Source organism: Sarcophilus harrisii, chromosome 2 (assembly GCF_902635505.1).
Source record: "Sarcophilus harrisii chromosome 2, mSarHar1.11, whole genome shotgun sequence".
NCBI lineage: Eukaryota > Metazoa > Chordata > Mammalia > Dasyuromorphia > Dasyuridae > Sarcophilus > Sarcophilus harrisii.
The window spans coordinates 489871146-489895433 of NC_045427.1; the positions used below are offsets into that span (position 1 = coordinate 489871146).

Here is a 24288-nt window from a genome sequence, read left to right on the forward strand (position 1 = left end):
GCAACAGCACATTAGGGAAGACACATAGTTTATTCTTGAACAATGACAGTACTGAGATGCAAAAGGATCTTGACTATTCTGAAGGTTGGGCCAAAACTAAGACATAAAAATTAACAGAGTAATTGTGAAGTCTTTCATTCAAGATCAGAAAATCAACTAATTTAGCATAGATTAAGAAAACATGGCTTACCAGCAATTTGTGTGAGAGAGAAATATTTAGGTAAAGAATAGTTCTACTGTTTCTTGTACTATTCAAAAAATATCTGGAGTGCTTCATTTAGTTTTGGGTACCACATTTGAAGTCCATTGATAAGGTAGAGATGAATGACTAAACAAATAAAAGTATAAAGATTATATTCCATGAGGAAATGTTGAAGAAGTTAGAAATAGAAATATTAGAGAAGAAATGATAGCAGGATATGATAGCTATCTTCTTATATTTAAAGCTGAGTTATTAGAATTATTAGAACTGAGAGTTATTAGAACTATGGGATACCAGAGTTGAAAGTCCTTGAAGTTCAACCATTATCTGAGCAATAAATTGACTGATTGTAACTTCAGAGGACAAAACTTAGGACCAGTTGGGTGAAAGTTACAAGAGATAGATTTTAACTATTTTTTAATATAAAGAATTTTATAACCATTTATAGAACTCTCCAAAAATGGACTGAGTTGCCTAGTGAAATAGTTGTTTCCTATCATTGTTAAAAATATTTTCAAGGGGATTCCTGCATGGTATGGGAGATAGGACTAGATGATATCTGACATCTCTTTTAATTTTATGATGCCACATAGATGTCAGAAAACAGCAACATATGTGCCTAATAGGCTATTATTAAGGCATTTTAGGAAACCAGAATTCATTTTTATATTATGAATTTTTAAAAAAATGAATTTTGTTTCAAATAATAATGAGCTTTGTGCAACATATTTCAAATATCTAGTATGTGAAAATCAGTCATAATCAGGTTTTTCCTCAGAATACTACTCAGTAGTTTAAAAAAAAATCTCTAGCTGCCCTCATTTCCTTTAAGAAAGTATAGCACTAATCTTTTCATCATATTATCCCTCAAATAGCCTTCGTCTTTTCTGATGGATCCTGGCCAGATGATTCAATTTTGTTGCATAGCTATTAGCAAATCATGACTGTTCTTGTCTCATTGGATGTGCTTTTTTTTTCTCTCTTGGTATTTTTCTCATTTTTCCCTTTAATTTTAAACATGTTTCTCTGTTAGCCTCACATAAGTGATCTGGATGGCTCTTTAGTTGATAGTAAAAAATTGTCATTTACCTTGAAAAATGTCTTAATAGGATGTATAGATACTTTAAAAATTGCTAGTGAATAGATAGTAGTGTTTACACATTTCCATACCCTGGTCTAAAAAATTCCCTAGTGTTATTAAATAAAGAAGTTGATGATTTGATTTTTTGTTCCAAAATTATTATTAATACAGGATTATAACTTTAGTTTTTAGTAGTCCCTGCAAACATCTTTATTTTACAATTATACTAAGACTCTCATTTGATATAGATCCCTAAGTAAGAGAGATATATAATCTCCTTATTAAGGGGGGACATAATGGTTATTTTTTGGGTTTTGGTTTGTGGTTTTTTTGGGGGGTAGAGAGGTAGGGGGGTAGAAAGATGCTAGTTTGGTGTGTCTGATTTAGGTGACCAAAACTCAGAATAGCACGAAAAAGAAACTAATTAGAGAAATATAGATATGCTTGCCATCCATACCTGCTGATCAACAATTTAAATAATGATAGCAAAGAAGCCATGAGCAAAAAAGCACCAAAGTCTCTGAGTGGAATAGAAGGAATTAGCAGCTGTTTTATCACAAAGAGCATCACATAAATAAGTGGACTGTTATTTCAGGTAGGCTTGCAAAGCTTTTGACAACTTGATAAATAAACCATATTCAGGAATCATTTCATCTGTTTTTGTAAAGTAGCTATCCCAGAGTGAAAATGAGACAGCTATTTTCATGGAGCTGGACAGCTGTTTAAAATATAAAGAAAAGGATGATTTTGTATCTACTCCAAACTGGGAGGAAATTGGTATGGCCTGTAACTTTTCAATAAATTCAGTCTGGGGAAAGGTTCTAGATAGACAAGCCTACATAGGCTTAGATCATAACTTAGATTTCCCTTTCTTTCTCTGCCAATAAAATTATTGACTTGGAGAGATCATTATGTAAAAGCCATTCCCTTGCTTAGCAAGGCTTATACTTTCAGAGTTCAGAATCATTTGAAAAAACTCATCAAAACTTCCCTTTGTGAGAGTATGACACTGGAGGTTTTCTCTGAGTGAATCTTATCATTACCATTCATCTTTTTCAGCTATTTCCTGGCCGACAACCTGTGGTGAAGTTATTGGAAACATTACAGGAGTGGTTGGTCAGCCTTCCTCTGGACAAAATTCCTTACAATGCAATTCTGGACCTAGTCAATAACAAAATGCGGGTAACTTCTAACTTCATATTCTAATCTAAAAGGAGATGCATTATAGTCAGGGACTAAGAGCATTATCCTTACAGCTCTGATCCTTAGTTCAGATCTGTGATCTGTGGAGGAACTCTCCAACTTATGGGGTCTGGTAAGAATTCATTAAAACATGGCCTAGATTCTACAAGTTAGAAGGAAGAAAAATGTTCTGAGCATATTAAACTTTGTCCCTAGTAAAAAATCAACAAAGTCACTATTTCAGTCTCCCAGATATACTGATGGTAATGGGTTTAACTATATCTTTCTCCAACCCCACTCCCCTGCCCCAGCCAGATGAACTGTTTATTACTTTGTTCTTCAGGGAATAAGACCCACAGTTTGTTGTTCATATTCTCAAGATGCTTTTGTATCTTTCCCTCCAACAAATTAGTTTGATATTGTCAGTATCTTAACATCAACATCAGAACAGTTAAGTAAAACTTTTTGTTATAAGATTGAATAAATTTAAGAGACCTTCGAGGCTTATATGCCAGCTTCCCTACTTTACAGATAAGGAAACTCAACCCTAAGAAAGAAATGATTTGCCCAAAATCATACAAATAGTCAGTAGCAGAACAAGGGATTCAGACCCAGGTCTTCTGAAAACTAGTAAATATCTTTTCAGTAACTATATCTCAATTTCATATCTTAATATAAATAAAAAAATTAATTTCATTAACTAAATAAGTAAATTTAATCATCTGTATCTGGCCACAGTGCCAGGCCCATTTAAAAGCAATAGTTACAAACTTATTTGAAATTATCCCAGTAGTGCAAAATATAATTTAAGTAACTAGTATAGTTTCAGAGAAATCAGAACATTGCATTTAGAATTTAATATTTGTTGAGGCTTAAGAGTTTTCTCATTTAGTTGATATTCATATAGAATTTTTCATCATTTACTCTTATTCTTCTAAATAAATGATTTCTTTATTGCCAACCAAATATCTTAATAATTAAATTAAACAAGATACCATATTTGCCAGTGTCCACATAATATATGTTAGTTTTCTAATTATCAGTTTTCTACAGTATTTTATTAATAAGAGCTTTGTCCAATTATTTTACATAGTAAATGTCAGTTTCATTAATCAGCGTTCAGTTAAAAATAAAAATCTGTTTTCTACCTTAATGTGCCTACAAAGTATCTTATAAATTTAAGTTCTGAGCAGTGTTTACCATTATACTAATTTGAAATGTTCAATAGATCTATAATGCAGTAATATCATGAAGTTTTATACATATAAACATATATACCATTTAATACATATTTTTATAAAAGTAGGAAATTAATGATGGCAATATAACTAGACTAAACTTTAAATAACAGATAAAGTATTCAAACTTCTCTTAAAATAATTGGTTAGTAGTTGTTAATATTCTCAATTGAAGAAAGAACATTTAACAATTCTCTTTGCATAGCCATGATTTCTAAGTTATTATGATTTTATTATTCTATTTTACTGTTTTAATATTTACTCATCAGCTTGCTTTTCAAAAAGTTTGGTGTAATGTAATCCCTCTGCGGATGTTATTATAGCTGTGCTTTGTATTTTTATTTTTCTTCTATCTTATATGAAATCTAATTATAATTTGTTGAGGTAGTAGTATTATCTTTCAGAAATAATATTGCTAATTTAGGGAGATAGATGAGTATATGTGATACATCTTTAAGGTCTATTGATAGAAAACAAATCCATTTCTGTATATTTTAAAGACTGTCAATGATGTAACTAAATGCAGAATAGTATTAGTTTGATTTAAAAACCAAAATGGACTTTATAAATTCTCTTTCAGATTTCTGGAATATTTCTAACTAATCATGTTAAGTGGGTTGGATGCCAAGGAAGCAGACCAGAGTTAAGGGGTTACACTTGTTCTCTTTGGAAACTTTTCCACACTTTAACTGTCCAGGCTGTAGTTCGTCCAAAAGCTCTGGCCAACACAGGTATGTGACATTTACAGATGAAGTGATTGTTGACCATAACCATAACTTATATATGCTTAGGGAACATGGATCTATATTCATTTGACTCTCAGGGCATCAGAAAATTAGGTACAGTTCTTTTGTTTCCAGCCTAACTAGAATGGATAAAAGTGACTTATTTTTCTGGAAAAATTAAAATTCAGGATTTAGGAATTTTGGAATGAATTGAATTTCTGCTTCCATCCCGTACCCCATGAACTTCACAAGCTTAGGTGAAAGAAGTTATAAAGAAGAATGACTTGTCTATGTTTCTTTCTGAGTGATATTGTATTTTGAAGAGTCACTAAAACAAGGAAAAATATAAAGTCATAAAGCCAGTTTGAATAATGATATTTTTAGTAAAGAGTCAGCCAAAGTTTATATAATAATAACAACTGGCATTTTGTGACCCTTTATAGTTTGCAAAGCACTTTATATGCATTATCTCCTTTGAACTTCAGGTAACTTTATGAGGGAAATAGTAGAGGAATTATTTCTATTTTGTGGCTGAGGAAACTTGAGGCCCAGGGAAGTAAAGTGACTTGCTGTTTCAACTTTTCTACTTGGTTTTCCTGCATTGGTCCAGTCCATTCTCTATACCACTACCAAAATTATTTTCCTGAAGTTCAAGGCTGACCACCATGTCACTTTCTCAATAAACTCTAGTAGTTCCCATGAAATCTAAAATGAAGTATAAACACACATTTAAAACTCCTTTTAAAGTTGTTTTTCTAGTCTTATTGCATTACTCCTCTTCCCTTGGCATTCTAGTCATTCTAGTCAAGTAGCTGGTTTTACTGTTCCTTAGACACAGCACTCCTTGTGCACTGATTGTCTACATGCCTTTGCACTGACAGTCCCATATTTGTAGAGTATATTCCCTTCTCACCTCCCACTCTTTAATTCCTAATGTCTTTCAAGACTCAGTTCAAGCATTATCTTCTACAAGAAATTTTTCCTAGTCCTTGTAGCTGCTGTTGCCTCTGTTACCTGCTCCTCATTACCTTGTATATATTTTGTATATGTCCATATATGTACATGTTGCCTACTTCAACATAATGCAAGCTCTTAGAGGATATACTTTTTCACTTTTGTCTTTTCACTCCCAGTTTTTAGCATGATATCTGGCAAATAGTAGATGACAGTAAATATTTATGGATTGATTTGTCGATTGATTATTTGTTGAGTAGTTCATTGAAGAATGTTCTGGGGGGTTTTTGGACTTGGAATTTTGTCAGCTTCTCAATTTAGAGTAATTCCTAAGAGACAAAGGAACAGCTCTTTTTTCTAGACATATCTCTCTAGGACTTAGTGCCATTAATTTTAACATTCTGTTTCATATCGAGGCAGAAGTTTTAAAAAAGACTTGATTCAAGAAAAACTATATATAAGAAAGGTTACGTCTTTTAGGTGAGATACTATGAGGTTTGTACCTCCTTCCAAACATATCATTCAATTCACTTCATTGCTCTTTCTTCCATAAGGCTCTCTATCTCCCTACTCAAGTCCCAACTAAAATCCCAATTTTTACAGTCTTTTACTGATCCTTCTTAATTCTAGTGCTTTCTCTTCATTGATTATCTCCAGTTTATCCCGTATGTATATAACTATTTGTATATAGTTGTTTATATATTGGATCTCCCATTAGATTGTGAACTCTTTTAGAATAAGAACTTTCATCTTTAGTTGTATCCCCAACACTTAGTAATAGTGCATGGCACTGAGTAGGCAATTAGTAAATATTTATTGACTGTTAGAGCTGGGTACTGAATATATAAAAACGAAATAAAAGTAATTCCTTTCCTCAAGGAACTTAAGGGTGAAGGGACATGTATACAGATAAGTAAATATAAATTGTATGTGAAATAATTCTGGGAATGTGGACTAGAAGTTCAAGGGATCATGAGTCTCAGTTTATGAAAGTCAGACCAAGTCCTAGTAAAGCTAAACTACAGAAATCTAATTTTTAAGTTAAGAAAGTCTTTCATGTGAGAAAAAGAAAATAATCAGACAGGAAGCAATTAGAACCCGAGAAATAGAGGAAAATAATTCACAATTATACCCTTATATTTACTTATCAGAGTGAACTTGAGTTATCCAACCCCCTTCTAAGTGTCTCTCTGTTCATTTTTAAATAAGATCAAACTAGATTTTCTTTAGCTGTGATATTTGATGTCCTTGCTAGGAATGTGCTTATACATCATTCAGATACAGGCATGAATGCGATAAGTACAAAGAAACAGTTGAGCCAACGCCACAAAAAGTTTAAACTAGCATATTTCAAGGGAGCTCTGCATATCCTTATAGCCATTGTTGAGCTCAATTTCAACCAAAGCTACATGCTTCTTTTTTTTTTTTTAAACAATAAGTTCTCTCCATGAAAAGATGATTTCTGTGTCAGTACTTTGGATCTAAATTTCTCAGGAACATACACCTTTATGTTGTCCTAGTTAGAAATATACTTAATCATAATAGAAATTCAACTAGTAAAACAAATTTATCATTCAAAGACAAAAAAATTAACAGTGAGAAACAATTTTCAACTGAATAGGCATCAGAGGTTTTGTAGAGAGAGAGAGAGAGAGAGAGAGAGAGTGTGTGTGTGTGTGTGTGTGTGTGTGTGTGTGTGTGTGTGTGTAAAAATAATATGAGATAAGAGAAACATGAACCAGGGCTAAAAAGCTATTCACATGTTTCTAAGTAGTTTGAGTCACATGGAAAGAGTTACTAACAGTATATATCAGTTTTATTTATGTATTTTTTGTTTGTTTGTTTATTGTTTGTTTAAGAAGGCCTTCCAAAACATTAGATAGAGTACTAGGCCTGAAAGGCAAGAAGACCCAATTTAAATCCAGCCTCAGACACCTAATAATTATATGATCTGAGCAAGTCACTTAACTTCATCTGTAAAGTGAGGGTACTAATAGCACCAACCTCCCAGGATTGTTTTAAGAATCAAATGAAATAGCACAGTATATGTACTTAATTCTATGTGAAGTAATTCTGGGTATTTGAGACAAGAAATTCAAGGGATCATGAGTCTCAATTTATGAAAGTCAGACTAAATCTTATTCTGGAATGCATAACACAAAGTATGTACTTAAATAAGGCTTATTTCCTTCCTCATGCCATTAAAAAATAATTTGTAAACTAAAACCATTTGACATATTATCATCTTGTGTTTTATCACAAGTCCTCTAAAATTGAAGAAAGAGAAAATTTTTAAGTAACATTCTAAAAGATCCTCAGTATATGTTAACTTAGTAAAAAATTAGAGCAGATATGTGATGAGTGTATCTTATACCCAAAGAATTGGGTCAGTCTGAGACAGCCGGATTATGTCTTGGAAGGTTTTTCCTCTCCTTATTGCATGTTTAAATCCTATCTGCTAAAAAGCATGATGCATTCATTCTCTAATCCTTCCCACCACAGGTAGGGTTTTATGGTTCTTGTCCATTTTAAAGATTAGAGTTACCCTAAATTTGTAGTAGTTTGTGGGAGAGAGAAAAGAGGAGATTACTCAGTGATACATGGCAGATGTTAGTAGAAGATCCAGCTCTAAGCTTGAAAAAGAAAAAAATGAGCCATTTTGTGTTTATAGAAAGAAAAAAAAACATACCAAGAACATTTTTTCTTGGTTAGAGCAGTTTAAAATTTTAAATTAGAATATTAAAATTAAATATTAAATTAGAAGCTTGTTATTAAATGCATTTAAATTTTTTCTTCTTGTAATACCTTTTAAAATATATGTGAGTGAATATGACTAATATGTAAATAAAAATTGCTAACCATTTTAGGAAGGTGATGGTGTGGGAGGAAGGGAAACAATTTAGAATACAAAATTTTTTAAAATGTTAAAAATTGTCTTTACATTGTAATTAGAAAAATTACTATTAAATATATGTGTATATATACATATATATATATATATATATATGAGTCAAAATATAATATATAGAAGTGACAAACTTTGTGACTTAACTCATGTTACCATTTTCATCACTAAATTTAAAAGAATTTCTCAAAAAGTATACTACCTGCTCTTCATTTCTCTTCCCTAATCCCTTCAGCTCATTTTAAATTAAATAAGACGAGAATTATGACTATTAGTAACATGTTTAAACCAGGATCCTCACTCTCTGTAATGTAAACTGTCATCCATTTAGAAGTAGTAAAATGATTTTGTAAACTTTAAGAAAGAATTCTTCTTTATCCTCCCTAAATAAACAATATATATATATATATATATATAACCCCTACAATGTTGTTTATTAGTGTAGTTCATTTGACTTCAGATTCGTGATTTGGATTAAGAAAAATTGTTTTGAAATTATTGTGTAGTATTTCTTTTAATACCGATGCTTAATCTGTTTTAATCTCATGGATCCTTTATACATTTTTGTTCAATCTCTTGATATTAAATGTTTGAATGGAAATTTCTTTATTCACAATAATAGATTCTCTTTTACTTTTTATGTTTTTGACTTTAGTATATAATGTTAATTATTTTTTTTTTACTTTGGAGTTTGTTAGAGCTTGACTGAATTTCTTTTGGCATTAGAGAGAGGGGGAGAAAGATGGAGAAGGCTTTTATTAAGGTACCTCTTATATGCCTAGTACTGTGCTAAGTATCAGAATACAAATACAAGAAAGCAAAGCAATTCTTGACCTTAAATAACTTAAATTTTATTAGAGGAAGATAATTTATAAAGGGAAACTATAGCTGAAGTAGATGGTACCCAAAAAATGATGTGAAGATCTGGTTTTGTACATATATGTAAAAGGTGACCTCTTAGGACATACATGTTTTTAGGTAGTTTTTTAGAAAATATACTTTTTGTTTATATGATTTGAAGTTGTTGGAATTTCTTCTGATTCAAAGATGTATATATAACCTTATAAATAGTTTCAGGCTTTACCAATTTGATAATCATTAGAACAAAAGTATTCTCATCCAAGAAATTATGTGAGTAACTAACTTAAATCAAGTCATTTTTTATCACTCAATAATAGATAGCAACCAAAAGAAGAGTAACCATAAAACTAAAATAGTTTTTGAAAATTTTGTGTGTTATTCCAAACCCATTAATATTATGTTTTCAAATAATTTTAAAGGGAAAACCATGGAAGAACTAACAATCATTCATGTTTAGTTATGGTGGTCTCCAGAGAAATCTTATAAGCTTTAAGATGAATGAACATACACAAATACATATATATCAAGTTAAATATTTGATGAATAGTGATAAATAACTGAATGCTAAAACACAAGCATTATGGACAAATGAAACAATAATTCTAATTTTGAAATGAAAAAGTATAATTTAAAATGACCAAGTCAAACAATGACACTTAAATACTGTGGCAATTCTCTCTAATTTCCAAGCTACTGGCTGGTAAATCCGACTTTTAACAAAGTGTGTTACCCCTTTGTGTGTAGTATGCTTAATAGTATTCTAATATCCTAAAAGCATGAACAAGCTTCATCAGGCACTCAGAAAAAAATATCTATTTTCATGTTTCTATAAAAATGTTTGTGTAATAGATGTTTAAAAGCACATATTTATTTACTGATATACAGCTTTTATCAATCCTATATAACGTACAAACTAAAATAAAATGGGCTGTTTGACTTTGAAAGCTATGCCACATGTGTTGGTTTTACTGAAAGTGATTGTCTTTTTCTACATGACTAGCCCTTCCACATGAGCCAACCAACATTTATTTAAGATGGCATATATACTGTACATCATGAGTCAAGCCAGTGTTGTTCTTGCAGGTTTTGAAGATAATCCCCAAGTGGTTTTGAAGATTATGAGAGAATACATTGGGACATTTTTTGGATGTAGAGAATGTGCTCAGCATTTTGAAGAAATGGCTAAGGAATCCATGGACTCGGTGAAAACTCTGGATGAAGCAATCCTCTGGCTATGGAAGATACACAATATAGTGAATAACAGGCTGGCAGGTATGACAGAAATAACTGTAAAAACTTGCTGACCCTTTATAGACTAGGACTAAGACTAGGACTAGTTAAGTAGGCCTACCCACCTGGTGTGGCCAGTGGGAATCACTTTCGAGATGAGAAGCCGAACAAGTGTCTTTTACTAACTCTGTAGCAGCCAACTTTGTAAGTGACTGGATAGAGTCTTGATTGTCTTTGGTTTGTGGTCTAGTACATAGTTGGCATATATAGAAGAGCTTCATATCCCGTGCTTCACAGTACCCAATACTAAAGGGCACATATTCTTCAATTAGCAAAAACCCACCTTTGCTCTCTCCCTCTAACTCTGCTCCCCATTTCCACCATTGTGATTAAAGGAAAACCAAAATTTTTACCATGCACATGTAGTGAAGCAAAACAAATTTCTACATTGACCATGTCCAAAAAAAGCATACATCTCATTTTCTTCTCTGCATCTTTCACCTCTCTCTTTAGAGGTAGCCTATTTCATTTTTAGCCTTCTGAAATGAGTTCCTAATTCTGTCAAAGTTGTTTTCAAAAATATCACCAGAATAATATCTTTGTATAAAATGTTCACCTGTTTCTATTCTAGTTCTATTCAATTCAAGTAATTTCTGTTCTATTCTTCAATCTCTATCAGTTCATATAAGTCTTCCCAAGTTTCTCTGAAACCATTCCCTTCATCATTTTTTATAGCACAATTACATTTATGTACCATAATTTGTTCAGTCATTCTTTGGTATATTGGTACCCCCTCAGATTCCCATAATTTTTTTTTTACTTCAAAAAGAGTGATAAATATTTCTGCATATCCTTGACAGAACTATAGGCTCCTCTTTGGTTAGGAATTTGTGCCCTGATTATTCTTCTGCAGGCTTTAGATTGGGTCCAAATCTGGGAGTGATACTTCTGCTTTGCTCCTGGGCCACTGCTATTATTTTCTTCTGAACTTGTTCCTCTTTCTTCACATCACTTAGAACTTATAATTGCTGGGGTGGAGGTATTAGTGGGAACGGGAGTGAGCATAGGTCCCCTCATAAGTCTTCCCTGGAACTGTAAGCCAGAAGTGGATGGTATACAACAAAGCTGCCGGATCACCCCTGTCTCCATCTTAGTCTTTTTTTTTTTTTATCAGAAATGCTTTCATTAAAGGTCCATTTTTTTCCCCTATAGGATTATATTCATTTTTGCTAAATAAGTAATTCTTAATTCTATGCCTATACCCTTTGACTTTTGACATATAGTATTCTAAGCTTTCCTGTCCTTTATAGTGGTGACTGCTAAATCATGTGTGATCCTGAATATTTGAATTCTCAATATTTGAATTTTTTCTTTCTAACCACTAATTTTGTCTTTGACCTGAAAGCTCTGCATTTTGGTTATAATGTTTCTGAGATATTTTATTTTGGAATTTCTTTCAGGAGATGACTGATAGATTCCTTCTGTTTCTACTTTGATCTCTGGTCTTAAGAGATCTGGAGATTTCCTTTTAACATTTCTCAAAATGAAATGATTAGTTTTTAGTCATGATGTTCTAATAGTGTACTGATCCTTAAATTTTTTTCTCCTTGATCTGTTTTCTAGTAAGTTATTTTTGTTATGAGATACCTTTTTTTATTTTATTATTTTAGCCTTTTGACTTTGTTTTAATATTTCTTGTTGTCTCTTGGGATCCTGATATGAGTCTGAGCTTGTTCTAATTCACAGCTTTCTCTTCTCTGCCATCTTGGCTCCCAATCCCACATTATTTTACTGTTACAGCTTCCAGGGAATAACAAGTTTACATCAGCAAACTGAGAAACACAGTAGGAACAGAATGAAGAAAAAATAGGATGACTTAAGCTTCTCAGATCAATTGTATGGGGCAGAAGAAATAGGCATAGACTGGGAGTCGGGAGGGTTTTTATCCTGACTATACCACTAATTGACTATGCAAACTTAGATAAGTCACTCATCTTTCGGCCTTTCTTTCTTCATCTGCCAAATGAGGAGGTTGAATCCTAGATGACTCTTTAAATGTGCACAAGTTGAATGGATTCAAATTAGAATTATTTAAATGAGTTTTATTAGACTTTATTAGGCCTTCAACATTGTCATTTAGTGAAAAACTTAGAAATCATAGGATCCATTTGTTAAAATATGAAGCTTAATGAAACTAGATTTGCAATTTCAGTTGCATGAAAGGAAAAGTTCTGTTCTGAAACCTTTAGTCCCATCAAGCCTTCTCTTAAATACAAGGTCTCAAAGGGAGATCCTGTGGGAAAGCATAACCCAAGACAGTGCATCCTCACAAATAGAGACCTGTTGACAGGGGGGTTCTGTTAGCCCTCCTCATCTAGGGTGGAGAGCACAATAAGGCAAGCTTTACTCATACAAGACACAGAATGTTTTCAGTGTAGGCTTCTAGAAGAGAGGTTTTTAATTTCTGACCAAACCAGACATTGTTTTTAGAAATGAAAGCATGATTCTCTGTTTGGTGCCATGTCTAAATGCCCCGAGACAACAGTGCTAACTTTAGGCAGAAACAACTTTGGAGTATATTCATCAGAGATACATCACTGACCTTGTCTAAAACTAAGTAAGATTCCCTCATAGACATGCTGTCTTCTCCAGTAGTCAAATATATTTCTGAGCAAATATGAAACTGACTCAGAGTATGAATAATTTTCATTAAGATCATATTAAAGTCTTCTTTCAATAATAAAGCCCACTAAAACAGTAATGTTCAGAAAATATCACTAATTGAACAGGATGCATATTCTTAAAGTTAACATTTAAACTACTTCTAAATCAATACTTGATTTTTTAATTTAGGCTTAAAATAATTCCACTGGCAAATAAATCTTCATAGAAGATGGATGGAAAACATCACTAAAATACTGGCTTTTATTTAATCCATTTGTATTACAAAAACATAAGTAAAGCACTAAAGAAAATTGGTTTCTGTTTGCACTTAATACCTGGATCAGGATATGTAGCATTAGTTACAATTTACATATGTAATACTGTTTTGTTCACTATCAGTGACAGTTTGAAAAAGCTCTCCCTGTGGTTAACAGTTATTCATGACTCTGTTTTTCTAATAGTTGGGGATTGTCTTCCCTGATTTCAAAGAATACTGAAAAGTTCTCAAATTAAAAATAAATTGTTAACTCACTTTCTAAAAAGTAAATCTGTTCATCAGGATTGTGATGATATAGGTAGGTTTTTTGTTGTGATATAGGTAGGATGTCTGTGAAATTAAACAGAAATAAATTACAATAGGAAGTAGCAGAGAATTGCTGATATAATAGTATCTAATGAAAACATACTTTGTAATTTAGCTGCAATAAAGAATCTGTTATAATAAATATTTATTATTTTTATATGCACCTTTTATGTGCAAGGCATTGTACAAAATCTTTGTAGACTGGTATCTAGTACATGTTTTTAAAGTACTACCTGATTTATTTCTGATAAAAGAGGATAGACTTGATTTGATGTCTTCTTTCCATTTTTTTGTTCCCCTTTCCCTTTCTACCTTGTAGGCCAGCCAAGTGAAGACCTCAAATTTCCAAAGGTACAGTGGCCAACACAAGATCTCTGCCCAGACTGCCATGAGGAAATTAAAGGCCTGGACAGCTGGAATGAAGTACAAGTGCTGACTTTCTTGAAACACCATTATGGCATCAAAAATATCTTATTTAAGTATGCTGAAGATCAGGATGAGACTAACGAATTAGAGGTCAAACAGGAGTCAAAAGGAGATACTATTCTGAAGAAACCAAATGGACAACAAGAACTGAATCTGGATCTGCCAAATATTTTGGATCCCAAATCTCATATTTTAGATAAATTAAATAATAGACCTGACAGAGATAAAATTGAACATCCATATGAATCTAAGATTCATATAGAGACCAAACAGTCTGGATCTTTCTTAGGGACTGGCTTTTCAAACATTGACATGAGCCTATGTGTTCTATTATATGTTGCATCATCTGTCTTTTTAATGATAATGTATTTTTTCTCTCGAATGAGGTCCAAATGGTGGAAAGTAAAGTATTATCGCTCACCAGTATAAAACATTTTTTTTAAAAAAATTATTGTTGATAAATCAGAGACAAAGTTTCTTTGTAAATGGCAAATTGTCAGCATCAGATGCAGCTTTAATATTTATGATCAGGGATTTTATGCCATAGTAGAATTGGGTTTCAAATTACATTTTCCTTATTCTATATTCAATCACTCATTATATGAATGTCTTGTTTTGCAAAGAAAAAGTATCAGACCTCTCCATGGCAATACTTATGTATTTCATAACATTCAATATTCACATCTTTTATGGATCCATAGCATAAAGAACTATTAGTTATTTATTCTTCCATATTTCAGAAAAAAATTAAATGCTATCCCACATATAAAAATATTTCCCACTAAGGTTTTTACATCCTAAATTTTCTAAACAAAATGTCTTTTTGCTGCTCATTTACCAAGACTTTGTTTTTATATTTGGAGAAGCACATATTGATATTTTTAAAGATAACAGTCAAACATTTTTGGTCCATTTTATGGTATAGGCTGCATCTTGGAAGGAGAAGGCTTTCAGGATAAATGCTCAACTCTCTGGATACTGAAAATCCTCTTCTAAGATGACATTTCTTTAAAGTTTGGGGTAATCTGATTATACTTTGTGATTTTTACTTCCGGGGCTGTTCCCACATAAAGTAAAGAGAACTCTCACTAAAGATAGAACACAAAACCTGAAAAACAAACAAGATCATGTTTGAATTACAGTGGTTATACCTCAGAGCCAGTGATTCCTGAGGAAGCAGAAGAAAAATCCTCAGTGATTTCTATACTTTAAAGGTTGCAGATAGCAATTTTATCTGGAAGTCATCTGAGTTGGTGGATTTTTTTTTTATTTAATAAATTTCAGATAAATGCACTCCTAACAGATTTGTTTTGTGAAGAAACAAAGCCATTTCTTACTTCATTCTTTGAGGTTAACTTATTTGGGTTCAGAATTAAATAGATCTTTATAAGGCATGACTCTGGGTGGGTTGTTTTTTTTTCCAACCTGTTCATAAGAAATATGTGAGCAAGTGAATGCTTTTAAGGTCTCTCCATCCTGTGATTGTCCTCATTGTATGAGTGGATTCAAGTCTTGCCTGGATTCTGCTCATGTTCAGTAATAATGTTAATGGAATAAAGAGTTATTATTACAGTGTCACTATGATTTGGACCATTGCGGTGTTTCTATTATAGAGTCAGAGTAGAGCCAGGCAACTTGACAGAAGTGTACTTTAAAATAGAAGTTAGAAAACCATATCTATGCCAGGAAGATGGAAAACAGGCAAGGTGCCATATCCATCTTTTAATAAATAAAAAAAATCTACCTAAGTTTATTCCAGCATTAAATTGTTAAATTGGGTTTTTTTACAAGTTTTTCTTAATGCCTACTATCTTATTGAACACTGTGATGAAATGACTTTTTCTTATTTTGGGTCAAAATTTCCTGTTTTATCATTGTGTATATAAAATACTATAATATTGCAATATAGTATATGGACTTCTAAAGAAGGCCTACTGTAGTAGGGAGGAGTGAGAATTCATTTAAATACTATTGATCTTGGCCAAAAAGCCAAGAAGCAATCATTTTAATATTATTCTTTACTTTGAGAATATAGTGAAAGTGGAGTTGGTAGTTAAGTCTGGAAAGGTGAAATATGTTCACTGGATCTTACTGGCTGCCAGTCTTTGCTGCACTTTAAATAGACAAGGAGAGAGCAGATCACTTTTATAGGACAACCTCAGCTGCTGGAACTTAATGGGGAATTCAAGAAGAAACCCAGTTCTAAAGCACAAAAAGATAACCACTCTGTTCTGAATGCTAGAATTAAAACTGTACCAAGGATTGGACTCTTTAAGACTTTTAAATGGTTTAGCCATTTAGAGTGTATGGACTACTATGCTAGACTGAGGTGAACAGAGTAAATGCACTTGAGTTTCACCTCAAAAGAGAGAAGCAGCCTTATAAATGTTTAGGGAATATGCTAGATTGCTAACTTTCAACAGATGGATAAGGAATAGAAATTAAGAGTCTAGATAAAAAAGTAGAAGACCATCTCTAAGTCATTAAAAACATGACTGCATTAAATCTTGCATTATTTTAAAAATGTTATCTTTTCTCAATGTGGTAACTAACTTTACCATTTTCTCAATTGGATTAATGGAAGGAAAGTTTGCTAGTAGCAAAGGAGGGTCAGTTAGACCAATGGGGATTTCTTAGAGTTTAGGATGGAAGTAGTGATAGTGGAAAAGAGAAAAAAAAAAAGAAGAAAACCATTAGGGTAGAGACTTTGGGATTGGGAGATTAAAGATTAGTGACTCCCTGGCCTCATAGGCACATTTTTTTCCCCTCACAGCATTTATCCTTCTCTGGTATCAGAAGAAAATAATTTCAAAAAAATAAAACTTTCAGAAAAATAATGAAGAGAGAGACTAGAAGATCTCAAAGGTCCCCTTCAGGTCTGAGATTCTTTAAACTATGGCATATAGCAATTGTTCAAATCCTTGTATATCTAAAAGTTGAAAGTTTTTATCCTTTTTGAAATGAAACTCAAACTATAACATAAACACCATTTTAATATCTGATTTCCTAATACCCCCACCTCTACCAAAATTATCCCTATTTTTACCTTTTGTCATTTTATTTTAAACAGGAGGGATATAGTATTAAGATTTTAAAATTGGAGCAGAATAACATTCTTGATTTGTCCTAAAATAGCTTTTGATTTGTCACAAAAGATTTGTCTGGAGACATGTATATGGATTTTTAGAATGATTTTGGAAAGCACTGCTTTTTCCTTATATTTAAAAAATGTTATATGATTGGCTAATAGAGAGTCTTTTGGTATTTACAAGACATTTTGATGTTGATTTCACTTCAGGGCAGTAGACAGTTTTAGGAAAGAAAGGGAAAACAAGAAACCTCAACAAGATGTTTATTTCTTTGCCCAAATATCAACTTTCGTTTTATTTTTTTTACTAGATAAAAAGACAGGAAAAAAAAAAGTAAGAACCTAAAGAATTTCATTTCTCTTATTGGTATAATGAATTTCATTATACTGTCAAATTCCATTCTACTGTCAATAGAAGAGGGGCCTTTGGATGATCTTGATTAATTTATGTTGCATAGGTTGCATAGGAAGATTTGGTCTTCCAATCTTTATGAATCTCAGTTCCATCAAGGGAAGTTCAAGTTGTTGGAATATGAAAGGATCAAGTATTAAGTTTGGAGAGGGAAGAAATGGATGCACATAAAATGTAGGAAGTCAAATATTCTTAAGCCAGAAATGTGTTCTGATTCATCTTTGAATTATCTTTCCTTAAAGTAGCTTCCTTTTAAATGACATTAATTAGATGTGACATCATATCACCTAATGATAGGGTTTTTTTTTTTATTTTTATTTTGCTAAAAGTCTTTAGAATTCAAAGTGAGTGTTTAAATTTCATAGCATCATATTGTAAAGTTACAGTGGTTTGGGGGATGTTTGTGTCCTTCTGAGAGGTGATGTGAAAAGAGTTTCAACACAGAACAATAAATATGAAATTTACTTTCAGGGAAGGGACCAGGAGGCCAAATTATTTCTCTTCTCTAGTGTTAGTGATGGGAGGAGCTACTGTGTCAAGAGAACCAAAAATATTTTCTCAATTTATTTTAAACTAGAAATGGTATTCTACAAATAATGTTCATGTTTGAAATTGATATTAGTATTTTTTAGTATTGCTGAGGTGTATTTTCTGAGTCTAGAGATAGCATAAAAAGTTGATGAAAGCTAGTAAATATATTTCATTAATTTAAATGCTTATTTATTTTTTAATGAAAGGATTTTGATGAAAAGCCAGTTGATAAAGTATTGTTATTTCTCTCTTAACCCAAAAAAGGTCCATTTTGTATCGAATTGGCTAATTCTGCTGTGTACATTTTTGAAATAAAAGAAGTCTGATATTTTAGAGAGTTGTTATTGCTATTTTAAAAAGTGAAACCAGCTCTAATAATGAGTACACAATCATCATTGTTATTTCAGTCCTCCTTTCCAAACACCCTTTTGACTAGCATTCTAAATTCTGAAATTAATTCTCTCTCATCATGAATGTACGTATGTCATTTGAAGAACTACCTTCTTTTGAAAACCTTTTGCATATCAGATTAAAACTGGATTTCATTTACTTGAGACTTTCTGAACTCTTTTGAAAGTTATAATACCATGTAGCTGTACTTTATTTTATATATTTGTTTTCTTAGAAGTTTATTTTAAATTGCATTGTACTTTAAGTGTATTAGGGACTTTAAAGGAAATCAGTAATCAATCCTCTTAATGTGAAAATTGTATACCCAACCCTCATAAAAATTAGTTCAGAATTTTAAAAGATACTAAATTTTTCTAAAGTGAAGTACACCCTGTATGCACACCCAGATCCCTACTGCTGATACATTAATGACCAAGTAGATCCTTTTCCATTCAGCAAATTTTGGGTGAAGTCCAAAGCATATATTTACCAGAGAAAAAGATTTTCTCTGCTATTAGATATAGTCTTAATAGAATGTAAGACATACATATTTGGGGGGGGGAAAGAAATATCTTGTACCCATAGCATTTTGTATAGTGCCTTCCTTACATATTAATGTTGAATTTCTTAAGTATTCTGTAAATTGCACAGCATTTGAACTTCTTGTTAATGTAGGAGTGGATAATCAAAAAATAATTTGATTTTTTGATTTTGAAGTGTGTACTATCACTTTCACTGTGGAGTCATTTTTGGTCTTATATTTAGAGAAACTAATGAAAATTCATTTGCCTTCTGTGGACTAGAAATGATGAAGCAAATTGACAGGAGGATGATCTTAAGAGGGATTAAACATTTTTCATTAATGAACTACTTTCAGATAATTGCAATTTAACTAATAAAGGTATAATGGGGTAATGGGGAAAGTACTGGCTTTACAATCAAATGACCCAGATAGAAATCCTGACTCTTACATTTTACTTTGTGACCTGGAGCAGATCCTTTAGTAGCTGTGGTCTTAGCTATCTCCAAAATCTTTTCTAAATCTAAAGGGGAAAAGGAAGGTGTGAGTAGAAATGGGGGAGGGTGAAGATGAACAGGAAAATTCCCTCAAATGAGTTGGCAATTATTAGGGAGTACCAATATGATAAAAGACTGATCATATGACAGGGCAGCTAATGTTGAACTTTCTCTACCAGTGCAGATTCACGCTGCAGCTTAAAGCTCCGTAGGTGACTGAGAGATTTTGATTTGCCTAGTGTCAGTCACACAGTATTTGGAGACAAATCAAAATCATCCACTATTCCATGCTACCTCTAAGTGCTAACAACAGAAAGTTATAGTTTAGAACAGAAAAATGATCAAAAGTCTGAACCCTAAGCTGCATAGAACTCTTGTAATGATAACAGCTTTCTTTCCACAGAAGGAATAATATGTCCAACAGTCCCTTTGTTAAGATAATTTCACAGTTGTAATTGAATGGAAATCATTCAGTCCAATCCTCTCATTTTACAACTGTGAAAAATAAGACCTAAAGAAAGGCAGCAAGTGGCTTGAGCAAGATCATCCTTTCAATAAGTGGTGGGGTTGAGACTCACACTCAATCTCGTTATTAGACCAGTTTTCTTTCTGCTAGACTTTTTTCTGTCTACTCTAGAGCCTTATCCTCTAATTTCCTTTCATTTATTTTCCTTCCTTAGTTGAAAAAACTTATTTTCCTAGAAGGAAGAAGCAAAAAGCCTTCGATCTTTAGGTCCTAAGGGAATTGTTAACTTGGAGGAAGGAATCCAGGGATGGGTTCCACCAGATCTTTTCTTGCTAGATAAGTCTTGGGGTTGAAGGATAATGTGTGAATCTGCCAGCAGACAACATTTGCTGATGGTAAGTGGAAAAAGCTATTGATATAGAAGAGGCCTGAGTTCAAGTTCCATCTAACATTGATGTCTGACTGTGAATAGGGACAGCTCAGTGTTTCAGTGGCTAGAGTGCTGGGCCTTAAATTAGGAAAACCTCAGTTTAAAATCTGGCCTCTGAAACCAATTATGTGACCAGGCAGGTCACATCCCTGTTTGACTCAGTTTCCTTATCTGTAAAATGAGCTAGAGGAGCTGTTGGACTTGACTGAACAAAAATAACAAAATTGGAAAAATTATGCTTGCAATATCTACTGGCTTCTTGTGGTCAGATAAGTGAATACAGTGTATAATGTTTTGTTAACCCCAAGATTAAAAGGTAGCAGTAGCTATGTGTTTGAAGGTGGAGAAATCTAATTAATTTTGGGTATAAATATATCACATGAACAATTCTCAGTGCTATACTTTTCCAAAATCCTATTTTTAGAGGCAATGGAGGGATTCTTTTAAATCATTATGGTTCCCTTTCACAAGTTAGAGGAGTTTTCTGTTTCCCCAGCTTTTATTGCAACCTGATAGGAAACTTAAGTAAATCTTCCTGAACCTATTTTTATTGTTGATTCCTGTGCATATATAAAACCCATTCAAGATTTCTTGGAATATATAATGAGACAAACTTGTTTAACAACCCTCTTTAATTTTTAGTTCTAAATTCTCTCAAGTCCTACCCTAGCCCATTGAAAAGCCAAGCAATTTGGTAACTATTATACGTATGAAGTCAAGCAAAACATTTCCATATTAACCATGTTGAAAAAAAAGCAAGAGAAAAAAATTAGCGTTCAATTTGTACTCGAATTTCATCAATTCTCTCTCTAGAATTGAGTAGCAATTTTTTAAACCATAAGTTCTTTAGAATTGTCTTGGGTCAGGGGCAGCTAGATGGCACAGTGGATGGAGCACTGGCCCTGAAGTCAGGAGGACTTGAGTTCAACTCAGGCCTCAAACATTTAATACTTTCTAGCTGTGTGACCCTGGACAAGTCACTTAACTCCAATTGCCTCAGCAAAAAAAAAAAAAAAGAAAGAAAGAATTGTCGGGTCATTTTAATTTACTAGAATAGCTAAGTTTTTCACAGTTGATCATCATTACTACATTGCTGTTATTGTGTACAATGATCGCCTGGTTCTGCTCATTTTATCCTGCATAAATTTATGCTTATATAATATATATTATATATACACACATATATATGTGTATATATCTATATATATATCTTTTCTGAAATAATCCTTTTCCTTAGTTTGTACAGTACAATAGTATTCTATCATCACAATCATATACTACAATTTGTTTGACTTCCCCAATTGATGGGCATCTCTTCAATTTCCAATTCTTTGCACAACAAAAAAACTGCAATAAATAATTTTATACATATAGGACCTTTTCCATTTTATCTCTTTGGGGATAGACCTAATAGTGGTATTGCTGGGTCAAAAGATGTTACACAAATTTTATAGCTCTTTGGTCATAATCCCAAATTATTCTCCACAATGGTCAACTCAGTTCACAATTCAATTCCACCAGTTCATCAGTCTACCTATTTTCCCACATACCTTCCAGCAATTGTCATTTTCTCTTTCTGTCATATTACCTAATCTGATAGATCTGAGGTCATGTACATTTCTCCGAGGTGATTTAGAGCATTTTTTCATATGATTATAGATAGCTTGGATTTCTTCTGAAAACTGCCTGTTCATATTCTTAGTCCATTTGTCAACTGGGGAATGGCTCTTATTTATTTATTTTTTTATATAAATTTGGCTTATTTCCCTTTATATTTGAAACCCATTGGATTTGGAGTTAGGAAGACTTGGATTTGAATCCCACTTAGGCAACTGCTATTTCTATGACCAGTGACAAGTCATTTAAATGTTTTGGGCCCTGGTTTCCTCAATTGTAAAAATAAAGATTTGGATTTAACTACTTCAAAGATTCCTTCTAGCTCTAAATTTATAATTCTATGCCTTCTTATAGAAAGGGCTGCAACTAGGTGTTGCGAGGGTGACCAAGGGTAGTTTAGTAAAAAGTGGGAGTTAGACATGAATTGAGAATCCTGGGTTTAAATTCTACAATTTACAGTTAAGTAACTCTGCAGTCATGGGAGAGGGGGAAGGGAGATGAAGAAAGGAGGAGAAAATTAGAAGAAAAAAAAAAGAAGGAAGGGGTGGGGAGGACGATTTTTTTTCTGAATAAGACTCTATTAACCCAATCTAAATCTATGGGCAGTCTCGCTTTAATCTCTCTCAAGGCCCTCTTAAACAACATTATATGTGGGTCACTCCGTGGCCTCCAAGCACTTTCATTAGCTCCTGTCGAAGGAGAGGGGAATCAACAAAGTGATGGAGAGCTCTCCTTAATTTATACTCTGTCTTCTTACAAAGACAGACTCGGCACTATGCAACAGTTTGGGTACCAGACCTGCCTTGGAGACGTGGTGATGACGATTCTTCCTGTTCCACTGAAGATATTGAAGACTTGTCAAATCCGAGGAAAAGATTGTCTTTGTTAGTTCTAGGGCCCCTCGAGTCAGGGAATGTCTCCATAACATTGGTCAGGGAGTAAGGTTAGAAGCGCACTTCTCAGCATAGCTGCGGCGGCGGCGGCTCTTAAAGCCACTCGAAGGCTAGACTGACAAAAGGGAAGAAACTGCAGTGAAGCTTTGAGGGAGGATGCGAGAGCCTGAGGCGAAAGTGAGACAGAGATGTTCACTTTTTCGACTGAACAAAAAGACTAAATCTAGTACAAAATGACTACTCCTTGGAGCGCAACGCTTGGCCAAGAAAATGGGCTGGGAGATTCTCTACCCCGACTCTGAGCCAGCTCGGGATGTAGTTTGATGCGTCTCTATAGGTGAAAATTTCTCGGATGCCTGTGGATAATTTCTTCCTCCCTTGCAGTGGTGGCCCGAGCTCGTTCTACTGCTCAGTGAAAGCGGGAAGCACATTATCTAAAATAAAAGGATAAAACGACAGAATAATGATACGAAAAATAACTAGAATTTATACTGCGTTTTAAGGCTTGTAAAATGCTTTGCACTCATTATCTCATTTAATCACCACAACAATCCTGTAAGATACGTGAGATCACGACCATTTTGCAGATAAGGAAACTGAGATTAAAAGAGATTAAATGACTTATCCAGGGTCACATGGCTAATAAGTATCTGAGGCGAAATAAATGGAGGCTACGACTTAACAGGAAACGCCACATCCCCCGTGCTAATCCGCCCATCCCCCCAAAGGATACTTGCTTCATTAGTGTCACTCAAGAGTAAGTTTGTGCCCCAGAATAAAGAAAGCAGGAAGATTCGAGAGCCGGGCTGAGGAATGGCCCAAAGAGAACTTGGAGGGCGACTCGGTCCCACAGGTTGGGAATCCGCAAATGGAGAAGAATACATACTCTCTGGGGCCATTCACGAAAGGCTCCAGACTCGAATAAAGTCAGAATACCTGTCGCTCCGCTGTTCTCTGTGGGAGGCTGTATATGCCCTGACTGAGTCTGAAAGAAAGGGCTGGGGGCGGGCAGTAAGTACTCGGATACCCCCGAGGGCCCGGACCGGGGCGGAGCATTGGGCGGGGGCAGAGCTAGGGGCGGAGATCAAGGCCGCGTGGGTGCCTCCCTCTAGCACGCTGGACAGCTCCCCTCCCGGAACCTTCGGGCCCGCGGTTTTGTTAAGCTGAGTGCAACAAACGAGTTGGCCCCTGGGGAGGGCGAGGGGCGTCTCCGACGCTTGCCCTTCCTCCCTCCCAACTCCCACTCCCGCCCACTGGCCCCCGTCCCACTGCCCGCCCTCCCAGCTTAGCCCCTCGCCCTGGCCGAGCGCACACTGAGCCTCTAGGTCGCCACAGTACGGGCTGGGTGAGAAGTCTTCTCTGTCCTTCCAAGTCAGCCTCAGGAAACCAGAGC

General features: G+C 33.9%; 1 protein-coding gene across 1 annotated transcript in view; it reads left to right on the forward strand.

Annotated features, from left to right (window-relative positions):
• Nucleotides 1–18631, forward strand: part of QSOX2 (quiescin sulfhydryl oxidase 2) — a 66928-nt gene extending 48297 nt beyond the window's left edge. The window contains exons 10-13 of the mRNA XM_031949333.1: nucleotides 2343–2465; nucleotides 4284–4434; nucleotides 10232–10420; nucleotides 13945–18631. Of these exons, the coding sequence (XP_031805193.1) occupies nucleotides 2343–2465; nucleotides 4284–4434; nucleotides 10232–10420; nucleotides 13945–14480 (999 nt within the window). The 3' untranslated portion in view covers nucleotides 14481–18631. The remainder of the gene's footprint in view (nucleotides 1–2342; nucleotides 2466–4283; nucleotides 4435–10231; nucleotides 10421–13944) is intronic.
• Nucleotides 18632–24288: the final 5657 nt, after the last annotated feature.